The sequence below is a fragment of the Heptranchias perlo genome, chromosome 11, assembly GCF_035084215.1.
Source record: "Heptranchias perlo isolate sHepPer1 chromosome 11, sHepPer1.hap1, whole genome shotgun sequence".
In the NCBI taxonomy this organism is placed as follows: Eukaryota; Metazoa; Chordata; class Chondrichthyes; order Hexanchiformes; family Hexanchidae; genus Heptranchias; species Heptranchias perlo.
In genome coordinates this window covers 27,606,385-27,627,336 of record NC_090335.1, presented here as the reverse complement: position 1 = coordinate 27,627,336, position 20,952 = coordinate 27,606,385, and the positions used below count along the sequence as shown (strand labels likewise).

Below are 20,952 nucleotides of genomic sequence, written 5' to 3'. Positions count from 1 at the left end.
AGGTGGGCAAATGTAGTTAAGGTACAGATTAGCTATGATCTAATTGAATGGTGGAACAGGCTCAAGAGATTGAATAGCCCGCTACTCCTGTTCCGCCATTTTCTAATTGTCTCATATAGTGGAGTCAGTTTAAAGGATTCTTTCTTCCTGAGTTTGCTAATAAAAAAGGAAAAATACTGTATGATATTCTTTATTTGTTAGCCTTTGTTGAAAAGCTACTTCTTAACATAGAGAAGCCTCAGTGTATTTTCACAATAAAACTAACTCTGCCAGTTTCTGTAATTGAGACCCTGAACAGACACATTTGTACAATAGATAATTCATTTTGGTTTGTTATTATATCATGACTACATAAAATTGTTTTCCATTGTGATTTTTATTTTGCAGCTTGACAATATGAAAAAGAAAAATATTTTGATAGGTATCCCTCAGTTGGTAGAATTAATGCATGTGCATAAACTGAACACTCAGATTGCTTAAGCTCCCCAACAATGGTAGTGGTTTTTGAGGTCATAGAAGGGTTAAACAAGCCTGCTTATAAAGAGATGAGAAACCAAGTTGTTCATTTAATACAACAATAGTTTGCGACTAAATTTGTTTCCAAAAATGCGTAACGGAAGACAGTGATACTCATTTAAGCTCTTTTGCTTGCATCACTCATGGATAATTTACACTGTTATCTTCCTCATGTATGCATTGTTTGCTTGTAAAGACCTGAACCCTTCCACACATGCTGTAGAATCCCTTTCATATCTTGAGACCGCAAGACTTCACTTTTTCTTACAAATGCATGGCAAAAACTTGGCTGAGGTGAAAATTCTTCTGTAACATAATATGAAATTTCCAAGTCTCGCCTCTGATTTCCTAATAAGAAAAAAAAATCTGATATCATTACTTTGTGCTGACGTATAATTTTGAAAGAATAAAACTTCAGTCACCCCTTTTAAAACACAATTGAAAACAATTTTTATCTTTCCTCATGGTATATTCTAAAGTTTTGGTAAAAAGGGGTATTGCTTTGCATTAGAGCACCAATGAAAATTGTACCCACGATCACCAATATTGTGAGCTCTTGACCTGTTATGGAGATGGCAAGCTGAGGTAAGGTGTTTTCTCCACTTAGGGATGAGGGAGGGGATGAATCTTGAAGGGGAGTCACCTTGGAATGCTCATGCGACCTTCTAGCAGCCAGCTCGAAAGCAGCATTGACAGCGGCCTGGAAATGGATAGCCTGCCTGCTCACTCAGCTGGGTTATGATATGTGGTTCAAGAGACCAAAAATCAGGATATATATCATCAGTACCTTGTAGTTCTGTTTGTATCATTGACATGTTTTTTACTAATTAGTGTATATTAGCCATTTTGGGCTATGGAATCAATGGTTATGGGATCTACATTTTCTTAGTATATATAGTAATATTTTAATTTTACTGTTTTGTTTATAGAGTTCATGATTGGTGAAGTTTATATTGGAAGAATAATTGACAGACTGCACAAAGCACTCTCTAAGGATCTCTCTAAGGACCTGTCTAAAACTGGAGCCCTGGAGCCATCGCTTTCCTTCATTTGTGATTTGGCATCTAATTTTTTCTGCTCCATCAAGGGATGTTTGCAGATGTCGTCAGCTGAGGATCTTCTTTTCACAATCTTCCAGCTCTGTGCCCAAAGCCAGGAGAAGACTCGTCTCTCAGGTGAAGCGCAATGTTATAAAATTAAGCTTTTTTTCTGCATTTTTTTATGGCGTGTATGTGTGTTTGAATTTTAATTAATTTAACATATTGCACTCCACCCTCCTTTAGAAATGTTAGCTCAGCTGTTATTGCTATTGCAGGATATGTCTGATGGTGAGTTATCTATCGAAAAAAACTTTTTCTTAAAAAAAAAAGAAGTAACTTCGAGCTTTTTGTTGGAAAGTATTTTCACTTTTAGTTTGAAATAAGATTATGATCAGGTACAATTACAGTTGCAGAAGTGAATTACAGGACTCTATTGTCTAACAAACTGCAATAATGGAAGTTTAAGATATGAGAATAACTCCACCCCACTTACAAATATTGGACATAACCATTCACCCCTTTCCAACACTTTCCAAGCTGAGTCCTTAGACTTAACACTTCTAAATACCCAACCACATAATCTTGTATAGAAGGACTAAACTGACGAGACAAAAAAGTTAAAGGGAGCCCCTACTTCCCACAAACTGCATTAGGTTTACCACCACACACATACACGCACATATACAAAAGTTGCTCACATCTGCCCAAATCTATTAGTCACCGCTCAGCAATGAAATGAAATATATTTCATTCACAGCAGTAAGCCACTTTGACATGTTTTATCTGAAAGTCATTTACCAGGAATCAGATGCTTAGCAACCAGAAGCCTGATTTCTATAAAAAGATTAACACCTTTATTACCTTATCTCTGAGAAGGATCTCTAGGGATACACAGTAGCAGGCATTTTGGGCATTGGACTTGAGAATTTATTTTTAACTAACTCATTACTTTCTCTACAACATGGAGGAAAGTTGCTTTGAGACTTTTAAAAAGAAGTGACAAACCTATTTTCTTAATAATAATAAACTATCCACCAGCTTTCATTCACTTGATGTATGGATCTATGCTGCCAAGAGGGTGGGTGGTCAGCTTGCCCAGATCACTGCAAGTGGCTCTTGTACATCCACCATCCCCTTATCCCCTACCATTTGGAGCTGTGTCTTCACCTGTTTAGGCCCCACACTATGGAATTCCCTCCATAAAAGCCTCTGCCTCTCCACCTCCCTCCTCCTTTAAGACCCTCCTTAAATCCCATCTTTTTGACCAAGCTTTTGGTCACCCCTCCTTATATCTCCTTATTTGGCTTGGATGTCCATTTTTATCTGATTACACCTCTGTGAAGCACCTTGGAATGTTTTTCTACATTGAAGAGGCTATATAAATGCAAGTTATAGTTATAGCTGTAGTTGACGCTGGTGTTGCTGTAGCTGTCGCTAACGGCTAGCAGGAGTTGCTAGAGATCACCATGTAGAATTGTTCCCCCCCCCCATAATTCTTTAACACTGCTGGGAGATGCAACTCCCTTCATGTGGCAGTTGTTCACTTAGTGCAAAGTGGAGATCAAACCTGCTTTACTCTTCCCATCCCCCCAACTCTAACTTCTGAGCAGTGGTGTTATAACACTGAGCACTACTACACTTGACTTCCTAAGTAAACCCCCTGCCTAAAGCATTCATATTAAATTTATATTTTAATTTATTATTTAGTTTCCATTTCTAGATTTTTTTTTCCCTAATTTTTTTGCTTTTTTTAAAGAACTCAGTTCAGCACCACTATTAACAGTCTCAGTTATGTCTGCTTTCTGTGTTAGCCAAAAGATAATGTAGCTTCTATTGTATTTCTTATTTTTGTTTTGGGCAATATTGTATCACTAAATGTGTCTGTGTCTGCTACTGGCATCCATTCTTAGACATACACAGTCTGTTCTTGACTTCTCTCTTACAAAGAATTGTGTAGATTGCATAGAACTGTGTTCACTAGATTCAACATTGCAAAAGGTATGCATTTTTATTTTGGAAATGTTTGCAAAATGGGCTAGATTTCCCTAATTAAAAATGTTTAAAGGTAATACTTTGTATGATATAACTCTGTCCTTGTGCTGCATAATGCATTATTAATTACAGTGCTGATATGAGATTCCTGTATTTGGCAGGGTTCCAAAATGTGCATTATCGTGAATCTGAAGTACTTTATAATGGGAAGCTGTGCAAAATGCCATCAAGTTGTTGACAAGTGCAATCAATTTGAGAAAAGTTTCAATTGTTAAAAACGTAAATTGTTTCTTAAATGCAGTCTGTAGGTGGTCAATCTAGTTGTGTATTATTCTAATGTCTAAAATCCATTTTAAAGAATACTTTAATGGCTTTGCTAACTTCCATTCCAGTGTTTTTGTAAAGTGATATCCTGGATATTCTATCTTACGGTAATAGTATTTTGTTGTCCATTTAGCCACTTAGTGCCCATCAGTTAAATTTTTTTTTATCATCTTTGCACCCATATGTGAAATATAAATGTTCTTAATGCAATTCGCAAGACTGAAACATTGACCTTTATTCTAGTGTGACACAGATTAAAACATAGTTACAGAAAACATTTCAACAAACTATTTCAAAATAATGAGTTAAAATATCTTTAGTTTTAGTGATACAGCATGATATGAATGATGTACAGGAAAGCACTTTTACTTTTCATACATAACTTCACCCACATGCAAAAACAAAAAGCTAAAACTGCAAATGCTGCAAATCTGAAACAAAAGCAGAAAATGCTGGAAACAATCAGCAGGTCAGTCAGCATCTGTGGAGAGAACAGAGACGTTAACATTTCAGGTATAACCTTTTATCAGAACCGGATAAAATTACAGATGAAAAACATTTTTAAAAGAAGAGAATAAAAGGAAGGATGAGGGCGCACTGCGCACACGTGCATGCACATACACCTGTAAAGTGCATGAATGGAAATCAAGAGATAGTTGAGTGGCTGAAGTAATATTAACATGAAGCTGTAGAAAGAAGTATAGGGCCAGATTTTGCTGTCAAAATAACGGTGAGGCTAATGGCACTCACCATTATTTATGCGTAAATGGTACATCAATTTCAGGTAAGGGTCAGATGAGCAGTTAAATGCCAATATTCAAAAGTTGCTGTCGGAGTTGCGCCGCTCTGCCATTAGCTTCGCGGAAATGCCATCTCGATACTGCCTCACCGCTGAAATGCATTGAATATCATGAAGTAGCTGTATTTGCGTGGTAGATACGAACTAAACTCGCCACAGAAAATTAAGTCCGGTCATTTCAAGCATGAGAATTGTTAATTACTGCCAATCAACCTCTCCGGCACTGAAAATGAACTATTACAGGTATGGAGTCTCATTCCTTCACGTATTAATTGTTATTAAATGTCAATTTTTAAAAACTTTTTTTTACTTTTCCTTTTTATGTCTTTTTTTTCCCCCTCTCTTTCTCAATCCGGTCTTTTTTTCCCTCTCTTTATTTCTCTTTTTGTACCTGTTTTGACAATTAATTCACCCACTTTAATTTGCACTTCCTTCTCAGTCCTTCCGCTGTTTATTTCTCAATCCTACACAGTTGCTTGCCCTGTTCACTCAGGACCCAGATGCCCTGTTTCCCTCGCTGTGACCTTATCAGCTCGCACTTTTAGCAACTTAGTGGACAAAATGTTCTGAGCTGAAGGGTGCAGGGGCAAGTCTTAACTATCAGCAGACACCGTTAGATGCCCTGCCACAGCAAAATCTGTCCCAGCGTGAAAGAAATTTAAAAGACATAGGGGATGTGTGAATAGCCGAGGCAGAACTGAAATGGAAACAGGAAAAGCTGGCAAAAATGAACTGAATCCAGCAGCCTGAGAAGAAGAAAAAAGCAGGTTGATATCAACGTTGCAGACTGTCCCACCCACACACAAAGCTACCTGTCTTCTCTTTATCTTTTCTCTTTCTCCACCCCCCCACCCCCCGCAAAAAAAACCTCAAAACATCCACATGTTCATCCCCAGTATCTAATGCTATAAGGGAATTGGGAGCTAAAGTTGTCTGAAGTTATTAAATTGTAAACAATTTTACAACACCAAGTTATAGTCCAGCAATTTTATTTTAAATTCACAAGCTTTCGGAGGCTTCCTCCTTCCTCAGGTGAACGTTGTTGGAAACAACATTCACCTGAGGAAGGAGGAAGCCTCCGAAAGCTTGTGAATTTAAAATAAAATTGCTGGACTATAACTTGGTGTTGTAAAATTGTTTACAATTGTCAACCCCAGTCCATCACCGGCATCTCCACATTGAAGTTATTAAAGTCAGTTTTCAGGCCAGACAGCTGCAAAGTGCCTAATAGAAAGATACGTGCTGTTCTTCAAGCTTGCATTGAGCTTCATTGTAAAACTGTAGAAGGCCAAAGATGGAGCAGTCAAAGTGGAGTGGTGAGTGACGGGGTTGCATTTACAGATGGAAAAAAGGAGTTTGGCAAAGCGATCACCTAATATTTGTTTGGCTTCCCCAATGTAGAGGAGACAGTATACTAGGTTGGAGTAAGTACATGTAAATTGCTGACTCTCAAGGAAAGAGTGCTTGGGGCCCTGGACATTGGTGTGGGAGGCGGTGAATGGGCAGGTGTTACATCTCCTCCACTTGCAGGGGAAGCAAAAAGGAAAAATTTGCAGGGCAATGGGGAAATAGTAGGGAAGTGGGACTAGTTGGATAGCTCTTTCAAAGAGCTGGCACAGGCATAATGTGCTAAATGGCCTCCTTCTGTGCTGTATGATTCTATGATTCGAAGTAGTTGGGGTGATGGAACCAAGTTGTCACGAAGGGAATGGTCCTTTTGGAAACGGGGTGGGGGAAGAAAAGATGCATTTGGCGGTGGGATCATGTTGGAGGTTGCAGAAGATGATCTGTTGAATGAGGAGGCTGATAGGGTGGAAGTTGAAGATTAAGGGGGTCCTTACTACAGTTGTGGGGGGAGGGGTGGGAGCAAAAGCATGGGAGATGGGACAGACCTTGTCGAGGGTCCTCTCTAATATGGCGGAGGGCAGTCCTCAGCTGAGGAAAAAGAAGGAAATGTTGGCAGTTCTGGTGTTGAAGGTGACATTAAAGGAGATATGGAGATTGAGAAACTGGGAGAAAAGAATGGTGTTCTTACAGGAAACAAGTTGGAGGAAGTATGATCCAGGTAGTTGTAGGAGTCAGTAGGCTTTTAATCGATAACTTTGGAAAGCTCACCCCCTGGAGATAGAGAAGTCCAGGAGGGAAGAGTCTGAGATTGACCTTGTAAAGGTAGAGAATTGGTGGAAATTTGAAGCATAGTTAATAAAATTCGGGGCAAGAACAGCAAGCCATCAGTGTAATCGAAAAAGAGATCAGAAAGGGGACCTGGGTAGGACTGGAATGGAAGAGTGTTCAAGCTTGTGGGATTAAAAATAAAGATTAAAAATAAAATTGTTGGACTATAACTTGGTGTTGTAAAATTGTTTACAATTGTCAACCCCAGTCCATCACCGGCATCTCCACATCAAAAATCAACAAGCCAGAGAAGAAGACATTAGGAGTGGTGACTAAAAGCTTGGTGAAAGAGATGGGTTTTAAGTAAGGTCTTAAAGGAGAAGAGAGAGGTGGAGGAGTTTCAGGAAGGAAATCTGAAGCTTAGAACCTAGAGGGCTCAAAACATGACCATCAGTGGTGGGGGCGATGGAGGCGGAAGCTGTGGTCGATCATGTCAAAGGCTGCAGAGAGGTCGAAATGTATGAGGAGGGATACTACACCACGGTCACAGTCACAGAAAATGTCATTTGTGACTTTGATTAGGCCTGTTTCAAAAAGACAGATATTGCTAGAATCCGTACTGTTTCCCATAGCAATACCTTTTATCTGGAGGAAGTGAATGGAGTTAATGAAGTTGTTTAAGGTGAGAACAAATTCAGTCAGTTGGAGTAGGGTGGAGATGGATGGGAACTTTTTTGGGCTACTGTTCAAAGAAAAGGCCCTGGGCAATCCTAGTGAAGGATGGCAGTGTAAAGAGACTGTACATCCATAGTGAAAATGAGATGGTTGAGGCCAGAAAACCAGAACTGTTTGTGACAGAAACCATCAGAAGATTCACCGATGTAGTCCAGAAGGAGATAAAAGGAGTTGTTATAGAGTTGGCATTCTGCTGTTGCAAGATGGAGGCCATTCTGCCATACAACAACAGAGCCCCGCCAGTCAGGTTTAATGAGGATTAGACCTGAGAGAATGGAGCATTGCAAATTCAAAAGGAGCTAGGGTAGCGGAGAAACTGATATGGCCAATATCATGCCAGCAGTTTTTGATGAAAAGATTGAGAGTGTAGGAGTCTGGAGAAAGGGGTTCTGGTGGATCAAGGTAAATGAAGACAGCAGGAGGGTGTCAGCTATGGAGGGCTGGGGAGTTCTCTTGACCAAAAAGTGGCAGAAGAGCTAAGCATCATGTCAAGCTTGAAATTCGTTGAACTGAGGGTCGTAATGGGTTGAAGCTGAGGAAGGATTGTTCAGAGTCAGAGAGGGAAAGGTCAGAGAGGATAGTGTAAATCCGGCAAGGGGTGAGATTAGAAGGAGAAATGGGGTCAGAAGAAAGTGAAGAGGAAGAGCAATCAGGTGATAGGCTGTCACCCCAGAGTTGTTGATGCTTATGGACCTTCTTACTTGAAAGGAAGAAGGGGGATAAAAGTTTTTTGATTAAAGTGCTGGCTGAGACAAAGGATGATATGGAAATGAGGACCAGGACTGCTCCATCAGTCAGTGCTGCTGAAGAGAGCATGTATGCAGTGCCACAATAGTAGGGAGGCAGGAATTCATGAAGCAGTGATAACAGTGGTTAGAGGAGCTTGACAATCACAGCGCTATTGATAATCATGGTTGGCCCCGAAAGAGGAAGACTGAAATTTGAGCCATTTAAGCTTCTCCTCTCTTCCATTTTTGCAAGTCATTCCACATCCTCTCTCGTGTTTGTGTGTTTTTCCCCCCTCCTTTCTTTTTTAAATGCTGATAATCTATAAATTGTTCCAGTTCTGATGGAGGGTTATACCTGAAACGTTAACTTGGCTGTTCTCTTCACAGATGCTAACTGACCTGCTGAGTGTTACCAGCATTTTCTGTCCACAAGGATATAGCTGGCACTTTAAAACCTCTTTCACCTTCTCCCATTTTAAAAAGTCTAATAATCAACTCATAATTCTCTAGATGATATATTTTGTTTCCATTATTTTGATGTAGAACATCTTGAGCAAGATCAAAGTACAGTTTTACTTTAGTAATAAAGAGAGTTTTGTGTTCAGTTCTTGATGAATCTTCACGAGTGTACAATCTGGGAACCAAGGAAATCATTTGATTGAAGAGGGTGATTTGATGAGTAAACTAGTGAGATGATTTTGTTATAAATCTGTAACAGCTCTTGAAGAATGCAGCAAGGAAGAACAAAACTCTTGAGATGGCAACCTCTACTAGCAGTAAATGAGTATCATATCCCTGTAGCTATCTGTCGATGTTTATCTTGCACATGGTTAGTGACACTCGATGTGTAGCCAGAGAACCCAGTGTTGCACTGAAAAACCTTACAGATTTGACCTGATTGCTTTAATGCTAAGATCAGGCCAAACTGCAATGTTCTGAAACATGACTGGCTAAACAAAAAACTGCCCCTGCTGCTGGTTTTCACAGGGCCATATTTAACAATGTCCCCCATTGAGATCAGAGAAGTGTTTAATTTAGTAAAATAATATTATAGTAATAAAGATACTTGTGATATTGAATATCATTCTTCCTGCAATAAAGAATTTTTGAGCAATGTGTTATGTGAACTTAAATGTCAAGAACTAACCTGCCCAGGGAGCACAATATTCATTGGAGCTACTGGCAATCTAAGATCTAAAACAAAGCAGCAAAAAGTATGAATTGCTCAATTTTTTTTAAACAGAGCAATTTGAATTAGCAGAATAACTTTAAAATAGTAAAAAAAAATTGTAAATTTGATTTTAATTGTGGAATTTTGTAATGTTTCAAGCCAATTTAGTGATTTGAAAGTAAATTATTTCCTGAATTAAAATGACTTTTAATTTTACTTTAATTCTCATTTATATATTCACCTTCAGTTGTAAATTAATTTTCAATGTATCCATAAATGTTGATGTTAGAATTTTTTTAATAATTGGTAATTTTGTTGCTGCTTTCTATGATGCATACTAAAGCTTTAAGCGTCAACCTCTGAGTACATATAACAAGATTTTACTTTTCTTCTTGAAAATCCTGTAATAGAAAATAGCAAAGTATAATCTTGTAATGCTAATATGTAACTGGAGATCTTTAACTAAATCTTGGATAATATTTTAGCTCTGGTTTGCCAGCATTTATCTAGCTCTTTTAATAGGCCATGAATAATTCAAGTAGATCCCCCTGTAATTGGCAGTATTTAATTTATGAAATCATCTTTAATGACAAATTTTCTTGGACTCCAATTTTGGCATTTTTAAATGTTAGATAATTACTATTTTTAAAGCTATCCCTTAAACACATCAATTACTAGAAATCTACTGGGTATGTTGTGCAGAAACAGCAGATACAGGATTTCTTGCTTACAGATAGAAATGGTCTCCTCTGGACAATGTGGAGAAAATGGTAGTTGTTTGTCACGAGCAGTATGTCTCAAAGCATTTTCTGTTGTTCTTTCGATTATATTCACCCAAGTAACACATTCACATCTGGAAAAAGTGTGACCCTTCTGTTGCAGCAGTAGTGAGCAGCTGAAACTGATGCCTTATGCATCCTAACAGAAATATAGATTGTATTCCTCAAAGAGATAGTAAAAGAATGTTTGTCCTTGGTAGTTCTATTCGTAGATGGCACAGGACATGATCTTTGCAGAAAATAAGTGCTGGGTGCAGTAGAGTGTCTGTAGGAAAGAAAACAAAAACAGAAGAGAAATTATATTGAATTTATAGAAGTGGCTTTGTTTTTATGTTACTGTGGCAAACTGGACAGCAGGCCCAGTGATACAATACTGGCCCTGTATTTCAAATCCAAATTCCTTTTTAAGTAAGGAATGACTGCAAGAGGTTGCTATGGTTCTGATGGAAAAAGGCAAATGATTGTTTTACTATGGAGTCTGAGTGTTCGCCCATGCACTGCCTAACTGTTTTCCTGGCACAGATTTTGTAATTTACCTTACTGATTGAAAATTAAAGGCTGTTCTGATGCTATTACTAAATATTTTTTCCCTTATTTGATTAATTTCAGTAATTTTCCTCTATAAAGTACATTAGTGCAAAAAAAAATTAAATGGGCAATACTGGACATTTTATCTTGTCCCCATCACTGTAAGCTGAACAGTGTACCAATTCAGTCAAGAGGGTATGCAGGTGATCTTTCTCCCTCTGTTGATGCTACTCTATAACCAGACTGGTAGGAAGTTTTTTTTTATTCGTTCATGGGATGTGGGCGTCGCTGGTGAGGCCGGCATTCATTGCCCATCCCTAATTGCCCTTGAGAAGGTGGAGGTGAACCACCTTCTTGAACCGCTGCAGTCTGTGTGGTGAAGGTTCTCCCACAGTGCTGTTAGGAAGGGAGTTCCAGGATTTTGACCCAGCGACGATAAAGGAACGGCGATATATTTCCAAGTCGGGATGGTGTGTGACTTGGAGGGGAAAGTGCAGGTGGTGTTGTTCCCATGTGCCTGCTGCTCTTGTCCTTCTAGGTGGTAGAGGTCGCGGGTTTTGGAGGTGCTGTTGAAGAGGCCTTGGCGAGTTGCTACAGTGCATCCTCTGGATGGTACACACTGCAGCCACAGTGCGCCGGCGGTGAAGGGAGTGAATGTTTAGGGTGGTGGATGGGGTGCCAATCAAGTGGGCTGCTTTGTCCTGGATGGTGTTGAGCTTCTTGAGTGTTGTTGGAGCTGCTCTCATCCAGGCAAGTGGAGAGTATTCCATCACACTCCTGACTTGTGCCTTGTAGATGGTGGAAAGGCTTTGGGGAGTCAGGAGGTGAGTCACTCGCCGCAGAATACCCAGCCTCTGACCTGCTCTTGTAGCCACAGTATTTATATGGCTGGTCCAGTTAAGTTTCTGGTCACTGGTGACCCCCAGGATGTTGATGGTGGGGGATTCGGCGATGGTAATGCCATTGAATGTCATGGGGAGGTGGTTAGACTCTCTCTTGTTGGAGATGGTCATTGCCTGGCACTTGTCTGGCCTGAATGTTACTTGCCACTTATGAGCCCAAGCCTGGATGTTGTCCAGGTCTTGCTGCATGCGGGTTCAGACTGCTTCATTATTTGAGGGGTTGCGAATGGAACTGAACACTGTGTGCAATCATCAGCGAACATCCCCATTTCTGACCTTATGATGGAGGGAAGGTCATTGATGAAGCAGCTGAAGATGTTTGGGCCTAGGACACTGCCCTGAGGAACTCCTGCAGCAATGTCCTGGGGCTGAGATGATTGGCCTCCAACAACCACTACCATCTTCCTTTGTGCTAGGTATGACTCCAGCCACTGGAGAGTTTTCCCCCTGATTCCCATTGACTTCAATTTTATGAGGGCTCCTTGATGCCACACTTGGTCAAATGCTGCCTTGATGTCAAGGGCAGTCACTCTCACCTCACCTCAAGTGCGTGAGAGCGACTTGTTGAATCACTGTCCAATATTTCCCCTCCTCCTCCTGTTGGGAAATGCATTTCCTATGTTCAGTACCAACTCCAGGTGGTCCAGCTAAAATCTAGTACGAGCTATTTCTCTTCTGAACAAGGTATCACCATATATTGGTCCTATTGCGGGTTTTAAAAAAAAATTTGATAGGTACTGCAAATTGCTACTTTTTTGCGAGAATAATGGATGGCTTATTAATAGCAATTAATTTAAACTCACATTTTCTCATTCCATTAATTTCTCTTCATTTTTGTGCTCTTTTCTTTATAGAGAAGATATGGTAAAGGGCACATTTTGGTTGTTAGACGGGTGTTCCAGTTAAAAAGCCTTTGAATACATGTTTTGTCAATCACACTTTTTAGAGCTTTTATTTTTATTGGCTCAGCAAACTTGCTTAGGGATTTACAGTTCTGGCAAAATGGATGATTTTTGACCTTGTGACTCAGTGACCATAATGGAAGTTAAATGGCCCTTAAATGTAATGGCCCTTTTAACCCGACCTCACCAAATGTGTCTCCATCTTAATCTGAGAGAAAAACCCACCCTTACATCAGTATAGTATTTTTGTTTGCCATGTCATCTACTCTTTATCAGCTTTCTGAGTGAAGTTGCCAGTAATGGCCACTTCATTCTGAAATATGAGCAGTTTTGTACCATGGATTAGTCTAATAGGAACTGGAGTTAGAATGAGCATATGTGATTTTAGACACAATTTATCTATGGAAGATGATTTTTTTTTTGTCTATAAAACAAACCTTTGAATTTGATATCTGTTTTTGTGAAGAAGCAACACAGTAGAGAAAAAGAAGGAAGCAAATTTTGTCATTTCTTTAATTTTGAATGTTCATCAATGATGTGCTAAATTTTGTTTTTTTTACTTCTATCAAAATAATTGTTAAATTGGTCTTTCTGTGTCCTTGTTAAAATAGTGGCATTTTCTTAGGAACTCAAATCCAAATAGTTTTGCTTTAATCTGACTGTACATGATTAATACATAGTTTAGTAATGTAACCAATTACTGCATTTAGACATGATTCATACTTAGTTTTAGATATATACCTCATTAAAACGCAAAAAATTGGGCAGACTCTGATTCTGAAGAACACCTGTTTGGTACTCCAGGCATATCAATTTTTTGTAGAACCACCGTTTATTTCAACACTCATCTCTGTTGTCTATCCTGATAATAGCTATTTTTGTAATAAGGTATGCTAAAGAACAACCAGAGAAGACAATCTAAATACAGTCTTGTTGAGCTTTTATTACCTGATTTTAGAAAGGCAATGGACCTTTGCGAGAGAGTTTAGGTCGTATGCGTTTATTTTCTCTCGTAGCAGACTGTTTGCATCCTGAGCATCGAATGATACGGTTTACTGATTGACTAACATCTTCCGTTGGCTCTGTTTCTGCCCAACGTCCAAACTGCTGGAGTCCTAACAAAGGAATAAGTGAATCAGTCAGGATTTGATGGCTTACTGTGACTCTTAAAAATGTATCATCAATACAGCAACAACAATATGAACATAGCTAGTTTCAACCACTTAGCAAATTTTAACAAGAACTAAAGATTGCCGTAGAATAAAATAAGAATCATGCATAGGTTGCTTTGAACTTCTAAAGCCTAACTGAACATATTTAAATCTTAAAAGGAGACTGACATAATGATAGAATGATACAGGCATTCATTTAACTTCGTATTACTATCAACTGCTGCCAGTGCAAGCCACAAGAAGCATTGCTATTGAAAACTGATGTTACTTTGTGACGCAGTAAAATGATTTCAGCACATAGTTTAAAATGTTGTTTATCTTGGTCTGAATTACAATTTGCACTCGACATGCTGCAATACGATTCTTTTTATCTTAGTAAAAATGCAGCGCTTACCTTCACATGCTGAAGACATTGTTATCAATATGGTTAGAAGAACAATGATGTATTTAGCATTCATTATTTTGATGAATATATGAATATTTTCAGTTACCAATACTGTAAGAAAATGTTCTCCACCATATTTAAATACATCTGTGTGACTTCCTTTGGTTGCATACTAGGAGAAAATTTCACTTGAGTCTTGATTGAAATGGTCTGCAAGCAGTTGCACTATTATGTGAATAGCAGTGCAGTCAATCATGCAGACCACGTAGATCACAGCCTATTGAATTAGTGTAATGCACATTAAACCATGCCTCTTAGTTCTTCTTGGGAACTGCAGCCCATTAAAACTCCTGTGCTTTTGCTTTGCCAGGTTTTGCTGCAGAGGAAATGCATCTTAATGCTGACAGGTTATTGAAGTAAAATTTCAGGGATCTGTGCAGCAAAGCTTATTCTACAAGCAGTGAACTCTGTGTTACATAAATTAAAATGAACTTTAAAAACACATCCTCTGGCGTTATTCTTATTGAATTGATTTGTTTAAATGATTCAGATAAAACTACTGGGACAACCTGAAATAGATTGCTGTTGTTTAATCGTATTGAAATCCCTACCCAGTTATATTTTGTGTACATTTGTCATGCTGCAAAAGTAGAAGTCGGTAGTAATTCATTTTATTGTAATTGGAAAAGGTTTTCTATTCAGTTGTATGGGAAGTAGATCATTCACTATGAATTTTCATTCTGTGTACTATAGGTAGGTTCCATATCGCAATGACAATTTCTTTCACTTCTTCCTTTTGTTCTTTCTTTTGCTATTAACTACTACTATCTGCTGTACTATTATCTATTTTTCACTTTTAAATAATTTTTAAGCAGTTTAAATGTCTAGAAATGATCAGGGAACAACTAAAACAAATAAATTGAGAGGGTTGTCAACAACACTTCAGTAGAAGTCACATTGAACACCTTTAAAGGTATAATGCTGAGCATGCTGGATAACAAGCTCATACTAAACAAAAATGACCCTATGTGGATTCAAAAACAAATTAAAAGTGAGGTAAAGAGGAAAAATGGCCTGTACAAATCCTGCAGGGAGAAAGGAGTAGGAGCTTACTGGGATAAATACAAGAAAATGCAGAAAAATGTTAGAAGAGTGATCAGAGGATCAAAAGGAGACCTGCAAAAAAGCATAGCAGTTGAGATTGAGCATAAAAGTAAAAAAATGATTTGGGTCAGAGAAAAGATGAATACTATAAGATGCAAATAGACTCAGAACTGAGAGTGAGCACATAATAGTACATATTCTGAATGACTACTTCCTCTAAGCATTCACGAGGGTAGACATCAGCAACATGTCCTCCCCAAACAAAGATATCCCAAGTAAAATCATTGGCTTTGTTATAAATGAAATGGACGTTCTAGATTGACTACATTTTTTTTTTCATTCATGGGATGTGGGCGTTGCTGACGAGGCCGGCATTTATTGCCCATTCCTAATTGCCCTTGAGAAGGTGGTGGTGAGCCGCCTTCTTGAACCACTGCAGTCCGAGTGGTGAAGGTTCTCCCACAGTGCTGTTAGGAAGGGAGTTCCAGGATTTTGACGATGAAGAAACGGCAATATATTTCCAAGTCGGGATGGTGTGTGACTTGGAGGGGAACGTGTAGGTGGTGTTGTTCCCATGTACCTGCTGCTCTTGTCCTTCTAGGTGGTAGAGGTCGCGGGTTTGGGAGGTGCTGTCGAAGAAGCCTTGGCGAGTTGCTGCAGTGCATCCTGTGGATGGTACACACTGCAGCCACTGTGCACCGGTGGTGAAGGGAGTGAATGTTTAGGGTGATGGATGGGGTGCCAATCAAGCGGGCTGCTTTGTCCTGAATGGTGTCGAGCTTCTTGAGTGTTGTTGGAGCTGCACTCATCCAGGCAAATGGGCTCAAATCAAATAAATCCAAAGGGATTTATGTTATTTATCCTGGAGTGCTGAAGGAGATGGTGGAAGAGATTTGTGAGCACTGATGTGAGGGAGTCAGTGAACACCGGGAAGGTACCAGTAGATTGGAAACAGGCTAATGTGGCTTCTATATTCAAAAAGATTGACCGAAGAGACACGGACAACAAAGACCCATTAGTCTTCCATTTTGTGTAAAATAATAGGATCAATTGTCAGAGTAAGTTTGATCATCTGTACAACAACAACCTACTTACCAGCAGTCGCCATGGATTCAGAAGGGGACGACCCTGCCTGAGCAATATCCTCGACTTCTGTGGGGAAGTGAAATCCCAAATGGAAAAGAAAGACTTGCATTTGTATAGCACCTTTCACGATTATACTGTTATGTAGCTGTGCTTGATTCCATCACTGCCAATCAGTGGAGCCATACATTTTTTTTTCTTCTGAGGAGTGCCAACAATTTGAGGCAGTGCTATATCGCCCAACAGTCAAATTTTTTAACTCCTTGTTGAGATGTGTCAGCAAGCTGTATTGGATAGGAGTAGATTATGGTAGCTCTAATGAGTAGTGATAGACTGACATGGAGAGAGAGTGCTTTGAAACATCAGTGCACAATGACACAAACTAATGGGATGTGGATTTGATTTCCCTCATTCCATTGACAGCAGATCTCAGTTTTGGGTTCGTTTTCTTTGATTCCATTTACCGTTATCTCTTTTTTTTTTTCCCTGAAACTTGGTGATTTATGTTAGGGCAAAAGTTCCACAGGTACTAGCAGATCTCTGATAAATGATAGAAGTGGTCTTTCTTGATGTGTGAGCTTAGACAGTGACTATTTGCAGGCTGTTGAGCCATGCAGGGCATCATGGCTAAGACCAATCCTGTTCATGCCCAACCTCCACAAACAAGCAAATTTTAACAGGGGTAACTGGATATTGATCAAAAGTGAAAACCTTTTGGCTGAGTTTTCACGTTCCTGGCTTGGCGACACAGGCTAATTATGGTGCCCTTGATGCTGCCAAACTGAGATCAGCTAACTCACCACAGACCAGAGACTGAACTTAGGATCATCTCGGTTCAATACCATAATAACTGCTGTATTTAGCCACTAAGCATCAGCAGAATGGACTTCATTTGCCTTTAACATTATGACACAACAGAAGTAGCAGCACCAAAAATATTCATTATGTTAATTCACTAAAAATGTAACAAGATATTAATTCCATTCATTGACATGGATTTACATTGTTTCTTTAAAGCAACTTATTAATTGGACAGTTGTCAAAAATAGTTAAATGTTTGTGAAGCAATTCTATGTAAACTACAATATAGGTTTATTACTAATAATTATTACAATTCTGCAGCTTTCCACTGATATTCCAAGTCTCATCATTTTGATATGTTGTTGCAGATATATTTTCAAAAAGTTCACTCCCTTCTATATTCTTATCAATGTTATTAGATTTTATAATGAGATGGAGCTGGTTGGCTAAATTTTTCCTCTCGCTTAAACTAATCACTAATTTACATTTTTATGATGAGCATACTAAAGTGGTCACTGTTAGGTTGCTGGAGAGCTTATTTTTCATTGTTACTGCTATTTAAGAAGACATAGATTTCTTAATGCATTTTGGATGTTCACACAGTGTATTTACTGTAATGTTTTGTTTTCTAATAGTAGCTACTAAAGACTAAACCCTGCCACTGCTAGGGATTATCTTTTGAAATCAATATTTTGTTCCTGTAGATTAGGAAGCATTTTTTGTTTTTACAGCCACTAGAAATATTATTTTGTCATTATTACATTAGTTTACTTATTCAATTGGATCTTGCCTGTCTAAAGCACATATACATCCCAGCCTCCACATTGAACTGTTCCTGTGCCATTTCCGCCAGCTCCAGTGCAGTGCCACCACCAAGCACATCTTACCCTCCTCTTCCCTTTCAGCATTCCGAAAGGACCACTCCCTCTGCGATACCCTGGTCCGCTCTTCCATCACCATCAACACCAGCTTCCCTTCCCATCGCACCTTCCCGTGCAAGCGCAGGAGATGCAACACCTGCCCTTTCACCTTCTCCCTTCCTACCGCCCAGGGCCCCAAACACTCCTTCCAGGTGAAACAGCGATTTACTTGTACTTTTTTCAATTTAGCATACTGTATTCGCTGCTCATGATGCAGTTTCCTCTTTATTGGGGAGACCAAACGCAGATTGGGTGATTGCTTTGCTGAACACCTCTGTTCAGTCCGCAAGCATGACCCTGAGTTTCCGGTCACTTGCCGTTTTAATTCTCAACCCACTCCCACTCTGACCTTTCTATCCTCGGCCTCCTACACTGTTCCAGTGAAGCTCAAGGAAGAGTACCTCATCTTTCGATTAGGCACTTTACAACCTCTGGACTCAACACTGATTTCACAAACTTCAGATCATAACCACTGCACCCATTTTTTCAGAAAACAGGTGCTAGTAATGGTTCTGCTGTTGCCATTTACAGCTCTTCTAGACCCATCTTTTGTTTCGTTACTTGTTCCATTACCACCTCTTGTCATTTAATTACTCTTGCCCTCCACCCTATCACAGACCTTCCCTTTTGTTCTTCCCACCCCTGCTTTCCCTGGCTCTTGCTTGTGAACTGTTAAATCTTTACTTCTTCCAGTCCTGACGAAAGGTCGTTGATCTGAAATGTTAACTCTGTTTCTTTCTCCACAGATGCTGCCTGACCTACTGAGTGTTTCCAGTATTTTCTGTTTTATTCAGATGATAGTTCATCTATATAATTACATTAGTAAGAATGTTACCAGGCAAAATGAGTAATAAAATTATATTTTCACTTAAGTAAAAAAAATAAAGAAATATGCATTCAAGTTGTCTGCCTTCCTGATGATCTGTCAAATTTTCAGAATACACGGCCTTGAGAAGTTGTCACCTCATTGCAGAGCCCGTTAACACCAATCTTTTCCTGTCTGCCATAAATCAACAGCCCAAGAAAGATTAAATTTAGTTTCCTAATGTAGTTGTCTTCGTTTCAGTGATTAGAGAGTTCCTGTACGATGTATGCAAGACCCAAATTTGGAGAGATTAGGTTTTCTGCTAGTTTCCATTGCCCATCACGGGTCCCCTCTGATTTGGCAGATAATGTAATTCTACTGTATTTTCACGTCAATACAGTATTTCTTTTGCCAATTTTCTCCACCCCCATCCCCCTTGCCAAGTCATTGATTTCTTGCTAGCATTGAGCACTACATTTACTAGGAACCCTTCGGTATCTTGCCCAAATGATCATTGTTCATATGCGAGGCTTGATGGCGAATGTCACCAGGCTACCTCACAGTCCAGGTTGATTCTGAGTCCATGCATGCCACCAACAAGGGTCACTGCATAATGATCAGGATTCTTAGTTTATTCATTTATTTATTTCCCCCTCTCACTCCCCTGCCCCAACTCATACAATAATAGTACCCACCCGAACAGCTGTCTAGTTAAGGTAATTTAACTGTGTAGTTTGGGGATAGAAAGTGGGACCTTCTACTTGCTGGATAATCTCACCGAGCATCAGGGAGGTCTATACAATGTTTTTAATATATATATATATATTATATATATATATAGGCGGCAATTAGGGATGGGCAATAAATGCTGACCTTGCCAGCGACGCCCACATCCCATGAACAAATAAAAAAAATAGGTATTTATAGATATTAAATATCTGGTTAAGCAAAATGTTAGGAAATTGTAGTTTGGCTATTTTATTCTTTGCTTCTATATAAAGTACATTTCATTTCTAATTTTATTAACATTTATAGATGTAATATGCAACTTGTACAAGTCTCAACCTTGTGGCATTTTAATTTCTTTTTACTTAATCCACATACTTTTAAGTCAGGAAAAGAAGCTTTGACGAATGCGATCTTGAGGATCTCTTTGTTGTGCAGTTTATGCAAGCAATAATTTCAGAGGAAAAGTTCCCAAATCTCAGAACTAACTATTAAATGACTGTAGGATACTGAAGCATGTTCATGTACATTTTATTTTTTGTTTGAAAGATTGAGTTTTATCATCCTATTTTAGATGCTGATCTGCTAAAACTACAACAGACCTGGTTACTGGGATTAACTTCACTAATCAATCAACAAGAAGGACATTTTAGAAAACATGGTTTCTTTCATAGCTCTGCAGTATGGTTGAAAAGCCAGGTTCAAACATCAGCCCTGGACATGAAGAGGTATTATTTAACAAATAAGTGTGCCATTTCTTTCTAATTTTCTTCACCTGTAAATGTATTTTCCTGTAAGTTAACCCATATCCAGCTTAATAAGTTTAGCTTACTTGTGTAAAGCACCTGCTTAGCCATTCTGCATACTCGTCAGTCTAATATACATGTTACAAGATATTACATTACACTGTGTACTAAATCTGAGACAAAGCGTTTTGTATTCTGTATTTGTGGCAATTACAATTACCGTTCTTGAAATCAGAGTCATGAGAATTATGTAGGAAAAGTCCAGCTGTAGTGTGATGATAAGAATGTTGCCCACAGCTATGTAATTTCTTATTGCATGCAAATATTTTGTTGTAAAAAGAATTGTCAGCAAGCAAACATATTGTAATATATTCAAAGAATTTTGAACAAATTATTCAAAACTGTAAATTGAATTTAAAAAGTCTCTTGCAAAAGACATTTTAAATGATATTTATTTATATAATTAAAATAGTATGTAATTTAGTGATATAGTTTCCCAATGCATTACCTCACAGACTGGGAGAGTTAGATTCAAAACTCAGTCTCTGGTGACATTTTAAAATCCACTTCAAATGATACAGCAGGTGAATGGAGCAGTGGTCATTAGTGAAGGCAAGGTGGTGACCTCAAAGAAGGGAAGGGACTGATTTTCTGAAGTAAGCACTTCAAAGGGTGAATC

At 38.8% G+C, this 20,952-nt stretch overlaps 1 protein-coding gene and 1 long non-coding RNA gene across 4 annotated transcripts in view; one reads left to right on the top strand and one right to left on the bottom strand.

Moving 5' to 3' along the window:
* ltn1 (listerin E3 ubiquitin protein ligase 1) overlaps positions 1–20,952 on the top strand; it is a 122,375-nt gene that overhangs the window by 48,950 nt on the left and 52,473 nt on the right. Inside the window, exons 13-14 of the mRNA XM_067992747.1 lie at positions 1,446–1,691; positions 20,102–20,255. Of these exons, the coding sequence (XP_067848848.1) occupies positions 1,446–1,691; positions 20,102–20,255 (400 nt within the window). The remainder of the gene's footprint in view (positions 1–1,445; positions 1,692–20,101; positions 20,256–20,952) is intronic.
* LOC137327199 (uncharacterized) lies at positions 390–14,190 on the bottom strand. 3 transcript variants are annotated; one of them, XR_010964386.1, is made up of 3 exons: positions 14,098–14,190; positions 13,480–13,646; positions 390–864 (listed from the first exon to the last, which is right to left on the bottom strand). It is a non-coding gene; the product is annotated as an uncharacterized lncRNA (long non-coding RNA). The 3 variants fall into 3 exon arrangements; XR_010964385.1 differs by lacking the exon at positions 390–864 and adding an exon at positions 4,111–4,353; XR_010964387.1 differs by lacking the exon at positions 390–864 and adding an exon at positions 10,031–10,464.